The following is a 22,039-nucleotide window of genomic DNA, read 5'->3' on the forward strand; positions in this document are numbered from 1 at the left end:
AGTGGACCCTGCCTCTCACCTTATGCTAGTTGGGATAAACTTAAGGCTCCCTGCAACCCTGAATTGGATAAGCAGAAGAGGATGGATGGATGGAAGGGTGGAAGGATATTATTCTGATGCCTTCTGTTGAAAACAATGAAAACTGGAAAAACAAAAAAGCATTTTTGGAATTAAACTCCTGAGAGTCCAATATTAACCAGAAGTTACAGGAGTGGAACTTTTACTTCTATTTACAACATGTTCGAATTGATTATATTTTAATCATAATCTTTGTTTAACCAAAGCTCCTTTGAAACTGACACAACTGAGGTTAGGCACTCACTGTTGATGCACAAACAGGGCCACCCCTATCTGAAATCAAAAGAAACTTGGATGAAGCTGCAGCTGTCTAATTGCTGAGCCATATGGGATTTGAGAAAACCATTTTAGCTGAATCCAGTTTTCTTTTTTGTTTGTTTGCTTTTCATGATAGCTGAATTTTCCTAATTTGAGGTAAACAATCATCATGAGATTTGCAACAAAAAAAGCTGGAAAAGCTAAGATACACTGACAGCACATCTGCAATCATTTGGAGTTCTTGAACTCCTGGGAAGCGCAGGCCAAGCCTCAAAGCTATCTGTGTGTGTGTGTGTGTATGAGTGTTTTTCTTTTTTCAAATGTACACGAGGTTCTAAAATGAATTGAATTGCCAACCTGCTTCTTTGTGTACAAATCAAGTTACAGCACATTTGTGCATAAAGAACATGTTGTTCACTGCCATGATCTTACAAAGAAATAATAGTGTTTCTGTTACCATGCTGGACTGTTTTCTGCAACATAGTCACTTTCATGTCTTAGCTAAGAAACATTTCTCATTTCTCATCCCAGCAAAATCTGTGCTCAAGTCAAAGAAGGAAGAGATATCCCCTCTTGGTTCGACCCTGGCCAAACGCCCTTCTGGCCCTCTAGAAGTAGGCACGCCCTTTTACCAGGACGGCCAGCTGCAGGTCCGTGTCTACTGGAAGAAGAGAGGAGGTGAGCTCCCTACTGTAGTGATTTATGGCTTCGTTAGAATCTAATTAGCACCCCATCATGCCCATCAATCACTATGACTCATGTGTACCATAATAAAATGTTATGACTGATTCCCACTTACTCAAACAATCGAAATTTCCTTCTTCTTTTTTTTATGAATGTGGTATCAGATGGTGTAAATGAAACAATGTGTCTTTGTGAGAGCTGTGTAATGTGAGTACTGGGCAAAAACCGCACACGGACGGGTAAAGCAGAGCCACCGTTTAGTAAAGAACAATAAACACACAGAGTCAGAGCTGTGCAATGGGATTTATTGACAGCTGTATTTAATAGATTCTTGCCTTCGCATTAGCGTTGAAGCGGTCGATTTTCTTTTTACGAGACTTGATGTCATAGAAAGCGGGCTTGGTGGTGGATTGAAGCACTGTAACGGGTTAAAAAAAACCTATAGGAATGGCTGTCTCTGCGGCATTCACTCCCAAAAACTTTCTGTTAATACCAGAATGAAAATATGGAAACCTTGAAAGCGATGCTCTCAGGGTAACCTGTCAAGTCCCATTCACTGGTCTATGTTATGTTACTAATATATGTCATCGCCCAAGCCAAACTCCACATCTTGGAGTCAAGAATGCAAACCCTGGCTGAAGGAGAGGCCTGGTGAGACACCAACTGCTGAATCAGAATGAGGGGGGGAGGTTATGGAGTTGGCCCAGAGCTGTTAGCAAGGTTGGCCTGGTCTCAGAGAGCTGAGTGATGCTGACGGGATCAAGCATGCCGGGGGAATCACGGTGTTGCAGAGCAGAGCTAATCCCGGTCCAGCTTCTCTTTCTGTGTCTTGTTTCGTGGGTCCCCGTCCGCAGCGTGTGCATCACTGCCACTCATTAGTCTGAGTGATGACCCTGGCTTGGACTCTGACAACGTGCGCTCCACTACCGTAAACACACGGACATACGGATGGCCTCAGGAGGGCTGAAGAGTCTCTGGACATCTGGCTTGTGTGACAGAGAAAGCGACAGGTTAACTGAACCATGATTAAACTCTCATTCATTGTCTCTGTGATTCAAAACAGCCTAGCCTCTGGGTTGTGTCCAGCAGACGAAAGAGAACCATATTGTACACAAGCTCAGATAATATATCTGTCTGCCTAACACCCAGACAATAGACGGCAGATCAGCTGTGGCGGGACTTCAGAGGCTGGCTTCCAGTCATGATTTATCGAACGCTGCTGCGGTTCTGTTCTCTACCTGATTTCCATGTCCTATTTCTTGTTTTACATACCACTGCCCTCCTTCAGTCAGACCGGGCTAGGCATATCTTGTTTATGTTCTTTCCCCGATTTCCCGGTTCCCTGTAATTCCTCTCTTCTGCTTCCAAAGAGCTCTGGGGCTTTAAGTGCCAGATCTGTGTCTAAGCCTTCAAAGGACCCCTTTTATCTGCAAACTACAACCCAGGCCCCTACTGAGGGGTGAACATAGCACAACTCAATTATTAATCAGAGAAGTATTTCATATATTCAAGGGACACAGCTGAATGAATAATAAATCCAGTAACATAAGATGAGGTAGATAAATATTGCTGATGAGGTTGTGCTGGGCTACTGTACAGTAATGAAGTGAATGTTGCTAAATGTCAGGAGCAGCTGCTGTTTCGCAGAAGCAGGATTTGGACCACGATGAGCTTTTCAGCAGACAAAAGGGCAGATCTAGGAAGCTGAAAAGTTGTAATTGATAATTGCAAAGACAACAAATGGAGTTCACTCTTTTTCATGTTAGGAAAGAGATACCAATAGTATCTGATCCCAAACAAGGAAATCAGTGATTTCAGCCTGTCAGATTTGCTTCTGATGTCAGATAAATGTTTGATGGCTGCAATGCAATCCTAAGTACAGTTGCTTAAATACTAATTTTTAATCCACTGGAATATGTCATATCCACCACTGGGAGTAAATCGAGTGTTTCTCAAGCATGTGGCCAAAAAGTTCAAGAACTGAAAAAACATCAAAATCAGCCATGGTTGCATCTGAGCTACAGCCACTTAGTTACTCATGCTCTTACTGTGCTTGTGTGGGTTTCCTTTGGGTACCCTGGCTTCCTCTCACAGTTTAAAGACGTGCATGTTAGGTAATTGGTGATTTTTAAATTGGCTGTGGATATGAGGTAGATGAAGTGCTCAAAGTGGGCAGAATGACACACCGGATGAATATCTGCTTAAATGTGGCTTGTGCTCTGAAGCACTTTGAGTGGTCATTAAGCCAGAAAAGTGCTAAATAAATGGCAGTCCATACGTGCTGTAATAATACACCCATAGTTTTTTGTAATGTTTTTTTTTAACACACAACTTCCCTTTCTTTTATATACACATCATAATTAAATTATATTAAAAAAAAATTACATGTTACATTCTTTATTCTCCTCCTTTCTTTGTTTCAGACTCCTCTGTGAGTCGCTACCATGTCCAGTGGATGCCAGAGTACTGCAGCCACAATGAGACCCAAGGACCACAGAAGTCCGTCACGCAGGTCAGTCCCCAGAAGCTGTTACACACCACTTCCAGCTGGGGGTCCTTTCTCATAGGGCAGCGCATTAGAGCAGTGGCGTGGTCAGCAGCTTTGTGCTAAGCAAAGCATGTGCCTAAGCCTTTGTTTGTTGCTCAGGAAGAATAGCTCCACTAAGGAAAACAACTGCGCCGAGTGAATCAGGAGCCCTGTTGTGTTAGATTTGCACTAGGCAAACCAGTGGCTGTTGTTTTGAATATTATGAGTCAGTCGTGTGGTCACGCATGCGGTGTGTTGGCCAGTAACTTTTATTTACTCAAACAATGTTTCCCAGAATTCAGCAGCCCCAGCCGTGCGACTGTGTGGGGCTTTGTTTTAGGATGCAGTGTTGTCTGTGTTGGAGAGCTTGACACAGAGAGGGTTAATTGTTTGTGCTCAGGCTGATACGTGATGGCAGAGGCCTGGTAATCAACACATTCTTGAGAAACCAGCACCGCGGTTGCTAGGAAATACATTTCCATTTTCTATAGATCACCAGGAAGGGTTGCAGGCTTGTGCTTTTATGTGAGCACAGTGCCTCATTCACTTTTAATCAAAGCTGTTACATATCAGTGAGAATATATATTATATATCTACACACACCCTTTCCCTAAGGGCTGTCTATTAATGGAGGCCCTGTTCTATTACTGAAAGTCTAAATCCACTACTCACCGGGTTTTTTTGTTTCACAGAGAGCTGAGAAAAGCTTTTCTCATTCAGATCAATAGATGATTAAACGTAGAAATTAGTGTCAGTGTTACATGGCTCCAAAGAACCCATTAACATGGATTTACAGGCCGTCTCAAATTAGGCATGAATTCGCTTTGATCGCTGCTTCTTGTTGAGGTTCTTGTGTTTATGCTGTGCCACATTTGGAAGCTATGAAAAAATCATTTCTATTACAGTTTGAATAGGAGAATAGTAGCCTAACCCCTACCATGTGAGAGTTCAAAGTAGTCCTCCAGTACGGTACGTGTTCCTGGGGCCTGAGTGGGAACGTGATCTGTGCCGTGTATTTAATTATCTCCCAAGCTCCATGGGACCTGACCTGGGTGACATGTCAAAGTCATCAGAACTGAGTAATGTGTTTCTTTGCACAGGAGAACTACATCAACCTCCCAGGCCTGCTGTTCTCCTGCAAGTACAAAGTCACTGTTCACATGCTGAAGTCCAAGAGGCGCTCGAAGGACGAGAGCACCACTTTCCTCACCCCATCCTGCGCTACCATCCGGAGCAAGACTCACAAACACATCCCCTGCCCAGGAGAGGGAGGTGAGTAGTCTGCTGTTTGGGGGATTTTAAAATCGACCCACATTAGTGGAGACAATACAAAAACATTTGTTAGAATATCATTATTATTATCATGATGATGAGAAAAATCTCTATAGACTTAAAATATAGGTTTAACACTTTCAGGATAAATAGTTTCTCACATAACCTTTCTTACAAAACCAGAGTAGCTGTATTTCTTTGTTACTTTGTCAGTCTTCACGGATGTTTCCCAAAAATGTTTCCATAATAATCACACCAACTTTGTCCTAACAGCTTCAGGGCTTCCGAAAGTTCTTGCTAAACCTGAGAACCTGACGGCTTCCTTCACGACCAATGAGGGAAACATCACCGGCAACTTCCACTGGCGCGTCTCTAGGCTGGCTCCCCATCAGCGAATCACAGGCTTCCAGGTCACCTGGGCTGAAATCACAACTGAAAGCCGGCAAAACAGCCTGCCCAACAGCATCATCTCCCAGTCCCAGATCCTGCCACCAGTAAGTCTGTTTTACTGAAGCAGAATTGGAGTTTAGCTAAAGTTTTGAATGTTAATATGGTTTTTATGAAACCACAGGAGATCGTGTTGTGACAAGACTATTAGTGTGTGCAACAGGAAAAGAAATGTATCTGTCAGATGTGACCGTGATTTGAGGATAACGCTGTTGTGGCTTCTTTGCATGAATCGTTTGATAAGCGGTAGTATGTAGACAGACACGGGGATAGATCTGAGGAAGTTTTTTGTCCTGCTGGAAGTTCTCCTCCTCTGCGTATTCATCTCCCTTCACGTCTGCCTCTTTCATCCTCCGTGAAAGCTCTGAAAAAGCTGCTCTTTGACATAATCTGTTCCATCAACAACACGTTCCGCCTATCTGCACCTCCCAGCCTCTAGAGCTTGTCTATAAATAAAACCACCCACCGCACACTTTATCAACCTGGCAGTGAAAAGAGAGACAGACAGCCTTATGAAAACAAAGTCTTTGTTTTTGTCTGTGACTTGTGCAAAGACGGCTACACTCCCCTCTTTTGCGGTCCATTCACATTAAAGTCCTGTCAGAATCAAAGGCGTGTTCTGTTGCATTTCATCTGATTGCATGTCGTCTCCTGCTCCCCTCCTTCGTTTTGCAGGATCATAACTTGCTTGTAGTGTCCAACCTGCGGCCGTCCACTTACTACAGACTGGAGGTGCAGGTTATAACAACTGGAGGAGAAGGTCCTGCCACGGTTAAGACCTTTCAGACCCCGAGCATACTGCCTGTCATACAACATCGTAAGTAGCAAGTCACTGTCAGCTTCCATAATTTATGAGCTGCACCTCAATTTGCTCAGTTGAAATGATAATGCCAGCGATTCAACATTTGAAATTCATATTGAGACTCTTTTGTTTGGTGTCTGTTACTGTTCAGTCCTAATAGCATACTGTAGATCTTCTATTTGTAGCTGCTTAAACCATGGTGCTAAACAGTTATGTTTTGTCTTTGCAGTAAATATATGACTATATATGGTATTAATGCCTAATAAAATGTAAGAACATTTTTCTTGTGAAGTAATGAATCTACCTATTTTCCTCTGCTGATTGTGTAAATCAGCATGTTTTTGCTGTTACTGAAAGTAAAATGTAAATGTTAAGGTGTTATGTCAACAGTGGCGTTGTCATAGCTACATGAAAAGCAATGTAGGTGTAATATACACATATACACATCTCATTATTAGGGCTGTTACAATATCAGGTTTTCCCATCATAAATGCTATGGCCACAAGAGTTTAAGATAATAGTATTATTGAAAAGTCACATTAATCTTCAACTTGTATTTTTTATTGTAGGGATGCCACTATATCAGAAATGTAGTAGTCAGTACCAATATAAGTAAAACTACATGATTCTCAATAATCGGCTTCAATACCAGAAATAAAATTATCAATCAGTCAAATCAATTATATAAAAAAGAGCATTTACCGAAAAAAAGCAAACAAATAAAAAGAAAATTAAGTAAACAACACAATGTTAAACTGTACATATAGGGACGTGCCAGCACAAATCCCTGTCCTTCTCAGGGCATGTGCAAGATCAGCCTTTTATGCGCCTTCAATAAACCACAAAGCAGCCAGCAGAGTTACAACCGTCAAAGCAATGCAGAGAGGCACCAAGCCTCAGTGCTCGTCTCGGAAAATCAAGGTGGCTAAAGGCTGACCTGCCTAAACATAAAAAAAATTAGAAACTATAGGCGATTAGCAACAGTAATATTACTGAACAGTAATTACATTACATATGTTGCAATAGGGGAAGCTATAGTTAAACACCAGGTTTCATACAAGTGGCAAAAAGAAGCACATTGCTACTCCCTGAAAAACCAATTCAAAGTGATTCAATCTGAAGTCGTATCTGACAGTTCTTTGAATCTGTGTATTTTTTGAAGGACCAAGGCTGCGGCAGCACCACTCTCATCACCAGAAGCCGTCGGTAGAGAGACACTGAGTTTGAAGTCGAGGCAAACCCAGTAGGAAGAAGTACCAGTGGCTCTCTGCTCCTGTCTGTCAAAGAAGGAATGTGTGGAACCAAACAGAAACACAGCGCACCAGACCATGAACTGACCCCCCCTTCTTGTGAAATATGGGTCTATCTCCTCCAGGCTCCACAACACGTCAGCTATTCCTTCATAACCCCTCTCTCTTGACTTCCAAGTAACCGGAAGGGGTTTATCTATAGAGTGAAATTTATATTTTGAGGTCTCATATTCCGCGTTGGTTAGTACACAGCTCCCCAACTTATCCCATAAGGAGTTCATGTAATAAGTAAAACTAGATCCAGGAACCCCAGAATTGGTGATGAAGCAGTCATTGTAGACAACAATGACTGATTTAGATTTGGCTATTACACGGTTGAAATAAACAAAATAATTTGGGAACATGTTTGAAGATGATGGAATATTCGATAGGAAATGCAATAAATGTAAAACAATTAATGAAGAAAGAAAAGTAGAAATTAAAGTATTTATTTTGTGTTACCAGTTAAAGAGGCTCTTTGGCACACAGTCAGTACTGATGGTCAATGTAACTAAAGTCATCGTTGTCTAACCCAGAATATTTCGCGTAGTATGTTGCATGTAGTACATTTGATTTTAGAACTGTAAATGATTTACTTGCTTCAAATTGAAAGCTTGTAATGGTTTTGCATGACAGCCGTTAGCATTCTGTTGGCATGAAATGTCTGTGTTACCTCTTTTCAATATGTTAGCAATATTTCATTAACAGATTAACAAAGAATTATATTGGAAGTAATATGTAATGTTTATTAATGAAATTATAACTTGTGTGGAAATGATGAATTGTACATGTTCTTGGCTGTAGAAATATTTGTCGTGACAGTCAGTGAATGTCTATATTTATTTATGTGTGTATTACAAAGTTTGGTTTGGATGTGTGTGAATGTGTATGTTTTGTGTGTTTTAGCCTCATTTTTCTTTTTTTTTTTTTTGGGAACTGGCAAAAAAAAGAAAAATCTTGTAAAGACATTTTGTAAAAATGGAAATGTAAATACGGTCTTATGTTACATGTTATTTTTCCATGGTAGAAACTGTACAAACTGCTAAGTAATAAAATAATCCTTAACCTGTGCCCTCTCTGCTGTTTGCTTTAATTGAAGCTGCTAAGAGAAGTAAATAGACCTGCTTCCCCTTCCAATACTCGAGTATTTGGCAATTACTGTTGCTTATTTTGGCTGTAAACTCCATCGTGGCAGGCTCTGTGTACAACATATTCACTGATCGGTCCAGGAGCCTGAGACATGTGCTCTCTAAGTCTAAATAAACAGGTCATCTAGCTCAGCAGCTCAGCCTGAGTGAATTTGCCATTGCCGAGGTTGGTCAACATAATACGCTGCTTCTCTGAGCTCTTGTGAGTTTGAAAAGCGTTAAACGCATCTTCTGCTCAGCAGCCTTTCACCGTCATAAAATGAGAAGTGGGAATGTTTACAAGAAATTAAAGCGTGTGACACAGTTGAGCCTAATGTACTGTACATGCATGGAGGGTGTGATTTCTGAGTGCGTGTGAAAACCTCATGCTGAGTTATTTGTGTATGTTGGATGAAAGCCTTGTGAGTGAATTTTCGATAATCCTAAATGCAGTGCATGCTAAACGGTGTTTAATAGTTAAAGTGTGTAGAAGTACTTTAAGTTACAAAAAAAATGCATTTTATCGTATCTTTCCAGGCCTGGAGGCATGCATTGTATTCTACTCAAATTAGTCTCAGTGATTTCTCACTTTTTAAACTTACAATGAGCCATCATTGCATTAAGTGCATCTTCACTAGATGGTGGTTCAGTCTCCTTAATGTCCTTTTCACAGAGTCTCAAAACATTCAAACCACAGGATGTGTTTGACATGTAAAATGTGATGGTCTGGAAAAGGGCAACTTCTCATCAGTTATGTTGTTCCCATTATAAAAACCAGAGACTAAAAAAAAAAACAACCCCCAGAAATGTGTACAAAAAATTAAATGCAGGCTAATTGGACTCTGTATCATGTTCTGTTATTATATTTCTGAAACTCATACAATCTGTTGGAGGGGCAGAGACAGGGTGCATGCTAGACAGTTACAGAACTAACAGAAAGAGACAGACATCCATTTACAGCTACAGCCAATCCAGAAACACCAATCAACCTAAACGATGTGTGTCTTTGAGAGGAAACTGGAATACCTGCTTAGCACCTCAGAAAGGCTCAACCCTGGATTCAAACCCAGGATCTTCTCCCTTTGAGGTGACAGTACTCGACAATTCAAAGCATTTTAAACACAATTTTCTATTAATATATAAATAGTCCTTTAAGGAAGTATGTGCCCTGTTCTCTAGGGCTCTGTTCTTGAAAAAACAATAAAAAAGTGCCTTATTTTAAAAAACGTATTGCGGCTTCATTCATCTTTTATATATACTCAGTGTCGACTGGTAAAACACAACCTTAGGAGTTGTGCACGCCTTCAGGCCGCACGTTTGAATTTGATAAATGGACAGTTAGTGTCTTCTTTCAAGGCTGCTGCTGGCAGCTTAGATTCCCAAATTTGCTGTTGCAATTAATCAGTGTGATTAATTATTATCGCAAACGCGAGCTTATTAATGCAAATGTGGCTATTATACACTGGAGAGCTTGTGTCTGTATAAAGGGGTTGCGGTGTTTGCATATTTGTGTTTGCTTGTGCTTGTTTTTCTAAGTGCGGGTTTGTAAAGGGATGATGCCGTCCAGATGTTCAAATCTCTGGATGGAAGTCGATTCTCATCATCATTTTCCACAGCAAACAGCAATTTATTCTGAGCCCTTGTGTTCACACGTTCGGCCTCTTCAGTCAGTCAGTGCTTCACCGCTCACTTCTCAGGGATGTTGTTTATGTACAGTTCTATTATGTCGAAGGAGATTAGTTTCTTGGTCTGTGCACACTAATCCCTCTCTCTTTTCTAGGAGCCGGGCCAGTGTTTAGCGAAAGGCTCCTTTCTGTGCGAGCCAGCCCAGCCTCTCTCTCTTTCAGGCTGTCACAGTCTCTCTCTACACACACAAAATACCATGGCCCTCAAGTGTGAAAACCTCAAAACAATAGGGCCTCCAGCCTCCTTTGAGGCATGTTGCAAGATGTCCAAGTCTCAGAGGACATAAAAGAAATGGGGAAAAAAAAATGCAACAACTAAATAATAGGCCGGTCGTTAGTACCAAAGCTTTGTCTCTGATGGTAAAAGGCCAACGAGGGCTCATACACTTTGCATGACATTGCATCTTTATTGTAAAAGTCAGGCAGGGAAATATTGCTTTCAAATGTAAACGCATTTCTGAAAACAGTTATATTTACTTGCCTCTGTGGATAATCCCACGGAGTTAAATATTTGCCCATCTTCTGGTTGACATTAGGGACTTTTTTTTTAATAGGATTGAGAATATCACAGTGAGTCCTTTCAGAGGAGCACAAAGATAGGCTGTTTCTCCCACACATTTCCTCTGACCTCTCGGCACCCGTTCTGCAGATTAACATTGCAATGAGCCATGCATCGCTATTTATCGATCTAAGCAGCTTTTATGGGTCATTCCACGATACTTGACAGAGCGACTGTAACACTACTCCCTAAAGGATGGATGGAATTTAGTTTTAGATGATAGGTACAATCCTAGCGTGACTTTGAAGTATGAAGCAAAAAAATAAAATTGATGGACTTCACTTTCCCTTTTGAGATCACACCGATCGTAACCTGAACAATTTGAAAGCTCCAAATTTCGCTCTCATGCGAGTTTCGGGTCAGTGAGATCATCGAGCAGAGACAAGCGCTCCCTCCAGATTACTTCCACCTGGACTTTCGTGCTGCTACTCCATCAATATGATGAGATGGAATATATTGTCTGTGAGACTGATGAAAAATAACCAGAGTGTTTTCCCCCTCTATTAGGAAAAGCAATGTTGCTTTAATGCTGTGGTATGGTGAGAAATCTGACCTTGCCCTGGGCAGTGGCATGTTTCTGGTTAGGCTCTGGTGAGTGGGACCAGGCAGGGGACACATGAAAGGATCTCTCTGTCAGGCCGCAAAGATGTTCAGTCTGAGTCTAATGAAGACCAGAACACATATCCAGATCGGAGAACATGCATGCCACACACTATACAAACACCAGGGCTACAACACTGTTGACAGCCACAGTCTTCTTTCCCTGTTCTTTAAAGGTGGACAAAGTGAAAAGCATGTCTGTTCTGTGATTAAAAGGCAGCAGGACACTGAAGCAAAACTGCCACATCCAAAGACAGACAATATTTTTCTCCCTCCCTTTTTTTCTTTTCCTCTGCGGCTCTACAGGGAACTTGATTTCCTGGATTCAGTGCCTGGAAAATGCTTCTTCACAGTATATTTTGGATAAAATTTGTTGAGCTGGGGTTGTACAAAGGTGCAGAACTGTTTTTATTGTCAGGTACTTCTGTGCTATCATTTGTGAAACAATGCAAAAGCTCTCCAATAGCCTCAACAGTGTAATGTTCATATTTGTCGACACTTTGGCAGAAAGATGTTGATTTAGGGTCATTTGGTGGTATTTGCAGCAGAGATACAGTATGTTGGACTGCTAGAAAAAGATTTGTGAACAGATTAAATGACATCAGTATCACTGACCTGTTATTTTAATTATGGTAGTAACTACATAATTTAATGTATTCTTCTGGAGGTAGTAAAAATGATCCACAACAATTTAAATATAACCCCCGCACACTCTTTCTTAACCCCGATACATTTACTAAATCACAATATGTCCACATACATGTAAGTGTGGACATTGTGACACATACACACACACACAGACACTACATATTACAAATACTACTGCACAATATGAGATAGATATACTGAAACAAAAATTATACAACGTTTTTATAAGATGTTATAGGTGCATAAATGTTACATGTTGGTCATTTTAGCCCGTTGCTAGGCGGTTGCTAGGCAACATGATGACGTAATATATGATAAAGACAGCAGCCATCAGGGGCCATCAAAGTATAGCAGTACATCACAATGTATTTTACAATCTGATTATACTACTGAGTGAGGTAACACAAGACTACAATATAGAGATAATAAAATATGAAATATAAATCTGAAGTGTGAACCGATGATCCTGACAATAAATTAACACGCCGCATAAATCACATGTCTATCATCTCTATCATCTATGGGCATAAAATTATGGACACTCAAAAAATCTGGTTCTTTGCAGTTTGGGTCAAAGGTAAGCGAGAGGTCCGATATGTTTGTGTTTACAAAGAAAACGTCACCAGAAGAATCGTTATCTAGATGCTTATTTCCAAACCAAACATCATTCTCTGCAGGCGTACAAAGTGAAGAGATCAAGCAAGAGTATCATCCATCTGGGTAAGAGCTGTTTAAAATCCCCCCTGATTAGTGCTAATCCCCTTGATGCGCCTTCCTGAGAATAAACACATACTGACCCAAGTGACCCATTCCTAATTAATGAAGTTAGGAAGTTTGCTATGCAATCATCAATACACTGTGGCCAATCCTGCGCTAAGGGAGCTCGCACTAAAGCTAACTTTGCTATATGATGATATATTTAAAGGTAATAACTCAAATTACAACAGCTGACATTTTAAATTGGGATCAATGGCTGGTGTCAGCTTTTCACCATATAATATACCCCCAGGCATGACTAGCATGACTAGCAAAGAGGGGAAACTTTCTGTCTTGTCTTCTTTTCTCCTATGAAGCCTTTGTGTAGGGTCGCCTCAGAGGCGAAGCGCAGTTCACAGGTCAGCCGTACCCAGGAGGATGGACGGCAGTGTGAGGGCAGGACCCAGGCTCGAGGACAAGGAAAGGGTCAGGGGTTGAGTTCAGAGGGAATCCACACAGAGGATGTTGAAACAGATATTGTTGGGGGGCAGAGCTTCCTCCACTTTTCCCACTGGGTTGCCACAAAGACAAGGCAGGCACAGAGAGACACACATACAAACGATCCAAAGGTGTTAATGATAGAGCACATGTGCTCTTCAAAGTGCGTTACAGTAAAAGAAGAAATTATGACAGACATCACTTGTAGTCTAAACACGGCGCTTCAGTGCCTCTGTGTCTTCAATATCTCAAAATAAACTCGGGTGACAGAACAAAAGAGCAGTGAAAATATGTTTTGAGGAGGTGGTTCACACATTAAAATCAACACATTTCATTTGCCTCTTTTTAGAAAAAATAAAACCAAAATATTGAAAAGCTAAGTAAAATGTAAAGAAAAGGTGAATGAAATGAAAATAACGCAAAGACAATATATAAACTGTTGAAACAGGTATTTATAAATCTATTTACTTCTTTCTTAAAGTCATTATTTTTAGTTTAAGTGTTAAGTTTTTAATGAAACGCATTTCAAAATAGCAAAAAAGACAAAACAAAAACCTGGTGGAACATCTCACAGCTAATACGGTTAATTAGCAAAACAACCTGATATATATATAAAAAAAGAGTCCCAGAGAGCAAGAGGTTTTCAGAAGCAAAGATGAGGTCTAAGCCTATTAAAAATAATGATTGCCAATGGAAAAGTGAAGATTTCTCGTTTGAGGTGCACGGTATGGTTAAAAGATTCCGAGAATCAAGAATTCCCTAAGTGCAAGAAACAAATCTGAACAGCAATAGTCTTTAAACTCACAGATGGTGCTTTAGTATAAAAAGAAACCCAGTTCTATCACTGTAAATCACTGCATGACCTCAGAAACACATCTGTCATGTGAACATCGTTTTCACCACATCCACAAATGGAAGTCAGAACCTTTCTATGCAAAAAATATCCTCTGTTCTTTCTTTCTTTCTTTCTTTTTCTTTAAGAAATCATGGACACCATGTTTTTAAAGCAAATGACAAAAGACACCACCCAGGTTGTTATCAGCACACATTTCAAAAGCTAGAATTTGTGATGGTACGGGGTGCATTAGTGAACACAGCATGAGTAACTTGCACATCTGTGAACCACCATTGATACAGGTTTGGAACAACATATGCCAAGCAGACATCTTCTTCAAGGAAAGCTGCATTTATTCCAGCTAAGGAAATATTTCTTCTTCGAAAATCTCATTCAATATACATCAAGATAGATTCACTGGCCACTTGATTAGGGACACCTGTTCAACTGCTTGTTAATGCAACTATCTAATCAGCCAGTCGCATGCCAGCAATTCCATCAATGTTGGCATGTAGACATGGTTAAGATGACCTGCTGAAGTTCAAAGCAAATATCAGAATAGGGAAGAAAGGTGATTTAAGGGACTTTGAACATGTTATGGTTGTTGGTGCCAGATGGGCTTACTGGAGTATTTCAGAAACTGCTGATCTGGTGGGATTTTCCCACAAAACCATCTTTAGGGTTTACAGAAAATGTCCAGTGAGCTGCAGGTGAAAAGACCATGTTGGTGACAGAGGTCAAAGAAGAATGTCCAGACTGCTTTGAGTGTATAGAAAGTCAACAGTAAGTCAAATAACCACTCATTGAAAGCAAGGTATACAGAAAAGCATCTCTGAATGCACAACGTGTCTAACATTGAGGCCGATGGGCTTCAGCGCCTGAAGACCACACCAGGTGCCACCCCTATTAGCTGAGAACAGTACATTATCTCTACAATTTGCACAGGCTCACCAACATTGGACATGGAAGACCGGAAAAACATCACCAGGGTCAGCATGAGTTCATCCTGCCTAGCGTCTGGGTCCCTTTCCAACATAACAGCCAACCTGAGTATTGGTACTGACCATGTGGACCCCTTAATGACCGCTGCTTCTGGTAAAATTACACATCGTGTGGCATCACAAAGTTCAAATAAACTCAAACTGGTTGATATGAAAGTTCTAGCTAGAGATCTGCATCATGGATGTGCAGCCAAAAAATGTGCAGCAACTGTGTGATGCTGTCATGTCAATATGGACTAAGATCTCAAAGGAAAGTTTACAGCACCTTGCTGATGCCACAAGGAGTTAGCAGCTATCAGTGGCCAACTCTTTGTGATAGTAGCACTGACATATTTGTCACCAATTCTATTAATTTTTTCCCTCCTGATTAAGTCATAAAAGCAGCATGAGACTGAAAAGGGAGCATGAAACAGATTTTAATAGAACAAATTATATCTGCAGTGACTGCTCATAGAAGCAAAAGCTTTGAAACCTCTGAGAACAGCATATTAATTAGCACCTGGAAATTTATTTATTTATTTAGTTATTTTATTTAATTTTTATTGTCTATGAAGTTGTCGGTGTCAGTACACCGGGAAAAAACCTTGCACATGGCTCAGCAAACCAGATTGTTTACATAATGAATGTGCAGTATTTCATCCTGTGCGTGTGCTCCAAGGCTAAGCGCTCATTTCCACCCTTGATGATCACAGGCACCATTGATTGTAATGCTGACGAGCAGGCTAATACTGCCCGTGGCGTACAAAGGAATCTGGACATGTTTAAAGTTCTAACTTTCATGTTTTTTCATGCTGGTATGAAGGAGAATGCTGATGTTGGGGGCAGCTGGCTCTCATTAAGAAAACATGATGTCAAACAGAGGGGCTCGCTGGTGAAAGTCAAACGCTCTTCTGCTCCACGGTCGTTGTCATCTTTTGGCATATCCCAAAGACAGACAGACAGACAGATACTCCACCTGGTGAACTTAACACGTCAACATTGGTCAGTAAACTTTTACATACAGACCAGAAAAAAAAGAATAAGGCTGTTAAAAATATACAGTCTAAAGTATAAAGCTATAAGTCAGCATGTCTCTGAATATACAAAATAGTAATTTATGTTCTCCTCAACCTAATAGGTCATGTATTTTTAATTTTGTAATTTTCTTTCACTCTTTATGAGACATTTATTAAACATGCTTGACTAATTGCTTCATAAACATTTTAATACTTAATGAATAAACAATAAACACATTTCAGCATAGAATCTTTTATCAAAGGTCTCTTAAGTTTTATAGTCCTTTTAGCAAAAGGCCCACTTTATTTTAATCTCTTTACTTATAATAGACCATAGTGTAGTGGTTTGCACAGTTGCCTAGCAGGCAAAAGATCACCAGTTTGTCTCTGGAAGGAAGGAGACACAAATCCCTGTGGGGGTTGTGTCAGGAAGGGCATCCGGCATAAAAACCTCCCAGTTTAAACATACTGAGCTACCTGCTGTGGCAACCTACTGTGTATAAGGGAGCAGATTAAATGTAATAGAATTTTTTATGTTGATTAGATAAAACATTTTTATTAGTTGCTTACCCTCTCTTAATCCATAAACTCTACATGTGTAATTGTTTACAAGTCCTGTCACTAAACTTTCCAATAAACTATCAAGTTTGCCCAAACATTGGCCTTATTTTCCCTAAATAAGTAAAGATATGAATGATGAATTACACTGTTAGCTAAAACTTGTGAAACCTTCATAAACTCATTAACAAGGCATGCAAGCAACACCCAGTGCTTTCATTTCTTCAGTTTACAACCCCAGTTAAGACTGACCATTTCCTGCACCTCAGCAAGCTTCGGAGGCACAGGCCGGTCTTGTTTGCCTCAGAGGGCGAGGACAGTGGTGAGCAGCTCAGGCTGATATATCTACAAAAGCTTCATTGTCATAGCAAAGAAGCCTTTGTTGGTGACTTAGATGGAAATATCTGGCACAGACTGTCTTCAACCTGCGCTGGGCGGATCTGGAATATTGCTGACGTCCTGGTCGTAAATCCCTTGTCTAAATGCACCATTACACGTGTGCTTTTTCAAGCCTGTTTGCAACATAAACAGTTCCGTTTGTGCTGAGGTGTTGAGTGGAGCCAAGATTTAGGTGAGCTGAGGGAGTTCTGTGATTCACTGTCAGGACGCTGTGCCTGCGCAGCCTGCAACACGTTTATGACGCTCAAGAGGGGCAAAAAAACATATGGTGTACATGTTAGGAAGGTTTTCACCGCACAGCTTAACAAGGGATGATCTCTCTTTTTCCACGCTTTGATGGTAAGTGCCTGTTAACCACGTCCCACCTTTGGGATAAATGACATTATCAGCTACTTAGCTGATACTTTTTGGGACGATCTGCTTTTCATCGCTTATAACGAAACCCTACGGCATGTTTTCCAAGCTCACTTTACTCCCGGACTCTTATATTAATGTGTGCTGCCTGGAACACACTCACGTGTTATTTTAGAGCTCGATTTTTTTGATTCCATATTATCCTACTCAACATAACTCAAGCCGAATCACCTGGCGAAACACCTCAAAGATATGACTCTTGCAAAACCACATGGATCGTCCCTGGAGTTTGACCCACAGTTCACACATGAACACGCTGCGGTTGTCATTCATACGTGCTAAAGAAAACAAACATGTTCCTTCTTTCAATTCATAAATAATTTACTGCTCCATATAATTTGTGCCATGTTTACCATCACTCCCTCCTCTCACATCTGGGATTGGATGATATTGCCAAAGATCTCGCTGAGCTCAGTTCGTCTCTGCGCTCATCTCTTCTCATACTCATAGCCCTTAAAAGCAAAGCTCCAAAGACAATGAAATATTGTGCAGATCTGATTGGAAACAGCCTGCATAATGTGAGTTTAGCAATCTCCTTATGTCATTCCACTTTTCAAATAGACCGTTTGAAACATCACAGTAATTTGATTAAAATGGATTGACAGCCTGGTGAGTTACTGTCAGTGAGCCAGTGGGAAAAGAGTGTTTCTGATTTCTCCTGAGGAGAATCCTTCACCTCCCCAGAAGTTCTTTTAATATAAGGGCAGCGCCTTTCATCTGCTCCTCGGAGCGAGGCTCTTAATGCGTTGCAGATTCTTTTCAACTCTGACAATCTTTTACCATCATCTTTTTAGTGGGTTTCTGCATAACATTTCAATTAATATCACATGAAAGTGAAAATATTACCCTGCAACGAAGTCAGTGTAATGTCTGATAATGAATACGCTCATTCCCATTCGTGGGAAAATAACCAGTGAAGAAACTGCAGAATTTCAAAGCAAAGTGTAGCCGATTATACTGTAAATGTATTTACTTACTTTGCAAAACATCAGAAGCTCTTCAGTATTTGCCTTCTTGCTTAGAAGAAACCGACTGAAAGCCTGGAAATAGTAAGAAACAATAAGAAAAGATATGATGATTAATGAGCTTAGCATTGATATATTAGCTCTGTTGCTAGCTACCTTGGCTAGCTTTTAGCCTCGCTATCACTTTTTATGCTATGTTAGGATTAATATCTCCTTTCTTTTGCTTTACATATAGTTGCATTGATCCTTCTATTTAGCTCTTGACAACAAAGCGGGCAGGCGTATTCCCAAGATGTTTAACTATGGCTTTGAACAGTGTGTTTAGTGCAATGTTCCTCTGGTCATTGGTCCCACTGCTGTGTTGGCAAAGTCTGGCGTTCTCATTCCTATAAAACCAAAACAGCCATTTGTTACAGGATACAACGCTGTGATCTTTGATTAACCCAATTAGAATGAATAAAGATGAGGAAGTAACAATTTTTAAAGATAATACACAACGTAAACATGATGTTAACCAAGCACTGCCGTGGTTGCTGTAAAAATCCCAGTCCTCTGGCCTCTCGCTGCACGATCTGTCTTTCATAGACGACCGGCGCTGACTGCCAAAAACAGCACTCTGGCTGATGTGCCTGGCTCTTGTTAACAGAGGATAGGTTTGTGTCAAGCACAGCTTCTCAGCAGGCAGAGCCAGTTGTTGTTGTGGTTAAAAAAGATTGTGGGAGCATTGTGCAATCGCTCACTGACAGAGATGTCGGCCCGCTATAAATGACACACCTCCGACCAACTGATCCTCTGCCAGCGTGACTCATCTTTTTCTCATGGTGGAGGCCTGACAGAACGCCTTTGAACAGGTGTCCAAAGCTGTTGTTTTCCTTTCTCATCACTATCATCATCATTTTTTACATTGTTATTTGTGTATCTGATTTCATCTCCTTTCTCTGTATCCACACACACCCACGCACGCACGCATGAAAACAGTTTCAATTGAACTTTTCGAATAAAAAAGAAACACTGCTAGCCCTCGGTATTTATCATGGCTGAAATGTGCTTGGAGACAAAGTGCCTTTGAATTTGAGCCTATTCAAAATACTTCATGAAAAAATATTGAATTAGATGTTTCATACCGCCTACAGTTTTTTTTTTCCGCAAGACAACGGGGTTATATTTCCTTATTGGGATTATACTTCTGTATTCTGATCCTTATTCAATGGACTTAAACTTTCTTCCAAGCTTAGTGTCACTGAATAAATATCCAGAAACTTTTCACTCTTGAAAGTCTGCCAGCCATTGAGGGGCTGTTTTTAATTGACTGATCGTCCACATGGTTGGAATATTCACGGGCATTGCCACGGGCAAAATTTCTTCTCATCAGAAGCTGCTGGTTGAGCATCTCAGATCTGAAGCCAGTAATTGAATAGATGGGGTTTTGATTGATGCTTAGAGGAAGTCCCTTTCCTATTTAAATATTCATGGCTTTGTAGCCTAAGGGTGAGACGGGAATCCAAAGCAAACCTGTGCACAACAATAGCAGCTCAGAGTTCCTTCTGTCTGCTTCTCATTACAGTAAACACACTTTAGAGCTACCATCCCTCTCCACATTCCTGCTGTCCGCTCCAGTGGGCTCCACCTAACAGAAGGTATTTGGCCTCTGAAGGCAAATCTAAATGTGCAGGATAAATTTTTTTTTAAAAAAAGACAAATTACCCATCATCTTATTATTTCACCACATAAATATCCCCAGAAAAACATGTATCATTCAATTAACTGAATTTCACAAGACACAATGCTTTGTTTTGTTTTTTTCTAGCAGAGCTTAGATTAAAAGTGACTATAATGCTGCAACGGCTGAAACATGCAATTCATGTTAAAGGTGTTTCCTTTGGCGCCATGTCTCTACTGCTAATGCACTCTTGGTCTCTGATTCCCAGTCAAGTCAATCATATCATGCATGTTCCCTCCACAACACGAACTGCCATGGACTCCCTGCGCCAAAAATATCTCTTACCATGAACCATCCGCACACAAAAAAAGCCGCATTATTCATGATTCATGATTCAATCTGTGGTTTGGAACAAATCTCCACTGTTATAACACAGGAGGAATAGCTTTAACAAATTGTAACAACCTGTATTAGCATTTGATGGCATCCAAAAGATACATATTTTTCTTCTTGCCTGTGGTGCTATTTATACATCTACGGATGAATGTGGTGTGAGTTTCTCAGTTATTAAGCTGTGCAAGATTTGATCAAGATTTACATGCATAAACCAGCAAAAGAAAACAACCAAACAAATAAAAGAAATTCACAAACCTTGTTGCTGGTGGTTTAATGTAGGCTATCAAACTACACCAGCCAACCATAGCACAGTGCAGAAGGAAGCACATATACCCATGACAAGAGGCCTGTGCTGATGACAGCGTGACAGGATGTAACATTTAATGGCATCCCCCTGAGGTTAGATGTCATTTTAGCACCACACTTTCTTTTCTTGGTGGGTGTACATTACTGTGCAAAAGTCTTGAGCCGCCCCGAATTTCTTTATATTTTGCTTCTAAAAATGCCATAGATTACACAGTTTGAGCAGGATAGTACTTTTGCACCAGTATCATGAGTCCCAAAGAGCTATTAGCTAAAAACTTTGCATATCTCAACATGTTGTGCAATGTGTCCTCAAAAAATCAGAGGAAGCTAAACGTACAGAGGAGAAAAAGAAAATTTGTATTCCTAAAAATAAAACATCTATATCAGAGTAGTCATACAGGACCTGGACTATTTAAGTTCTTCAGCCCATCCATCTACTGTTTGCTGAGGACTCATTAGACATGATCTCAGTAGAGGGGATGCTGAGGTATGCCAAATTACACAAGAACTGGACAGAAAATCAGTCACAACAGTTCTTATGGAGGGGGAATGTTTGGAGGTCAGGAAAGAGGTACAACATTGAGTGCTTACATTCATGGTTTGGAACTGGATTTCAACCAGAGTTGGGGACCTTGTCAAAATTAATGTTATTATGAACACAGAGAAGTAGCATCACATTTTGATCCACCCTGCAATACCACCTGGAAAGGGTCTCATTGGCAATAACTTCATTTTCCAGCATGACAATGATCCCAAACACACTTCAAATGCAGGAAAAGCATACCTGGATCAAACACACAATATAACACTATCAGAGCCTGGACCAAACACTATTATTATTATTATTGTTGAAGTAGTGTGGGGACATCTTGAAAGAAAATCTAACACAAGGCAGCCAGCATTCAAAGTAAAGCTTTGAAATGCCCTTCAAAGACCCGAGAGAACTATTTCTGAAGGCTATTTAAAGAAATGACAAGAAAGCTTGCCTAAGAGAGTTCGGGCTGTGTTGAAGAATAAAGCTGGTCATACCAAATATTGACTTTCAAGCTCTTTAGAATTGTGCAAATTTTGCCTTAAATACTGTATTTCCATGTATGTTTGGCCACATTTCAGTGAAACACTGCACTTGCTTCCCATTTTCTAGCAAAATATTTTTTTTTTAAATGAGGGGTTGCTCAAGACTTTTACACAATACTGTATTTTTAGAACTTACACCAGACAAAAACATATACTGGAATTTGCGAGCTGTCTCTTAAGCATACTTGTGTAATCTAATTTCAAACTGAAACAGATAAAATAATGTTCAAAAGAAATCAGATATATTATTATTCAGCGGGTGT

General features: G+C 40.4%; 1 protein-coding gene and 1 long non-coding RNA gene across 3 annotated transcripts in view; one reads left to right on the top strand and one right to left on the bottom strand.

Moving 5' to 3' along the window:
- Positions 1 to 8,427, top strand: part of anos1 (anosmin 1) — a 40,953-nt gene extending 32,526 nt beyond the window's left edge. Inside the window, exons 9-14 of the mRNA XM_084954917.1 lie at positions 868 to 1,014; positions 3,444 to 3,532; positions 4,648 to 4,819; positions 5,093 to 5,313; positions 5,942 to 6,083; positions 7,231 to 8,427. Coding sequence (XP_084811043.1) covers positions 868 to 1,014; positions 3,444 to 3,532; positions 4,648 to 4,819; positions 5,093 to 5,313; positions 5,942 to 6,083; positions 7,231 to 7,289 — 830 coding nt within the window. The 3' untranslated portion in view covers positions 7,290 to 8,427. The remainder of the gene's footprint in view (positions 1 to 867; positions 1,015 to 3,443; positions 3,533 to 4,647; positions 4,820 to 5,092; positions 5,314 to 5,941; positions 6,084 to 7,230) is intronic.
- The window catches only part of LOC146370708 (uncharacterized), a 29,478-nt gene continuing 8,743 nt past the window's right edge, over positions 1,305 to 22,039 (bottom strand). The window contains exons 2-3 of one of the 2 annotated variants that reach the window (XR_014802915.1): positions 18,350 to 18,412; positions 1,305 to 2,006 (exon numbers count right to left, since the gene is read on the bottom strand). This is a non-coding gene — a long non-coding RNA (uncharacterized LOC146370708). Of the gene's footprint in view, positions 2,007 to 11,476; positions 15,970 to 18,349; positions 18,413 to 22,039 lie in introns of those variants that run through there. The other variant, XR_014802914.1, reaches the window with a different exon arrangement.

This window comes from Perissodus microlepis, chromosome 16, assembly GCF_051167445.1.
Source record: "Perissodus microlepis isolate ML-2025 ecotype Zambia chromosome 16, ASM5116744v1, whole genome shotgun sequence".
NCBI lineage: Eukaryota > Metazoa > Chordata > Actinopteri > Cichliformes > Cichlidae > Perissodus > Perissodus microlepis.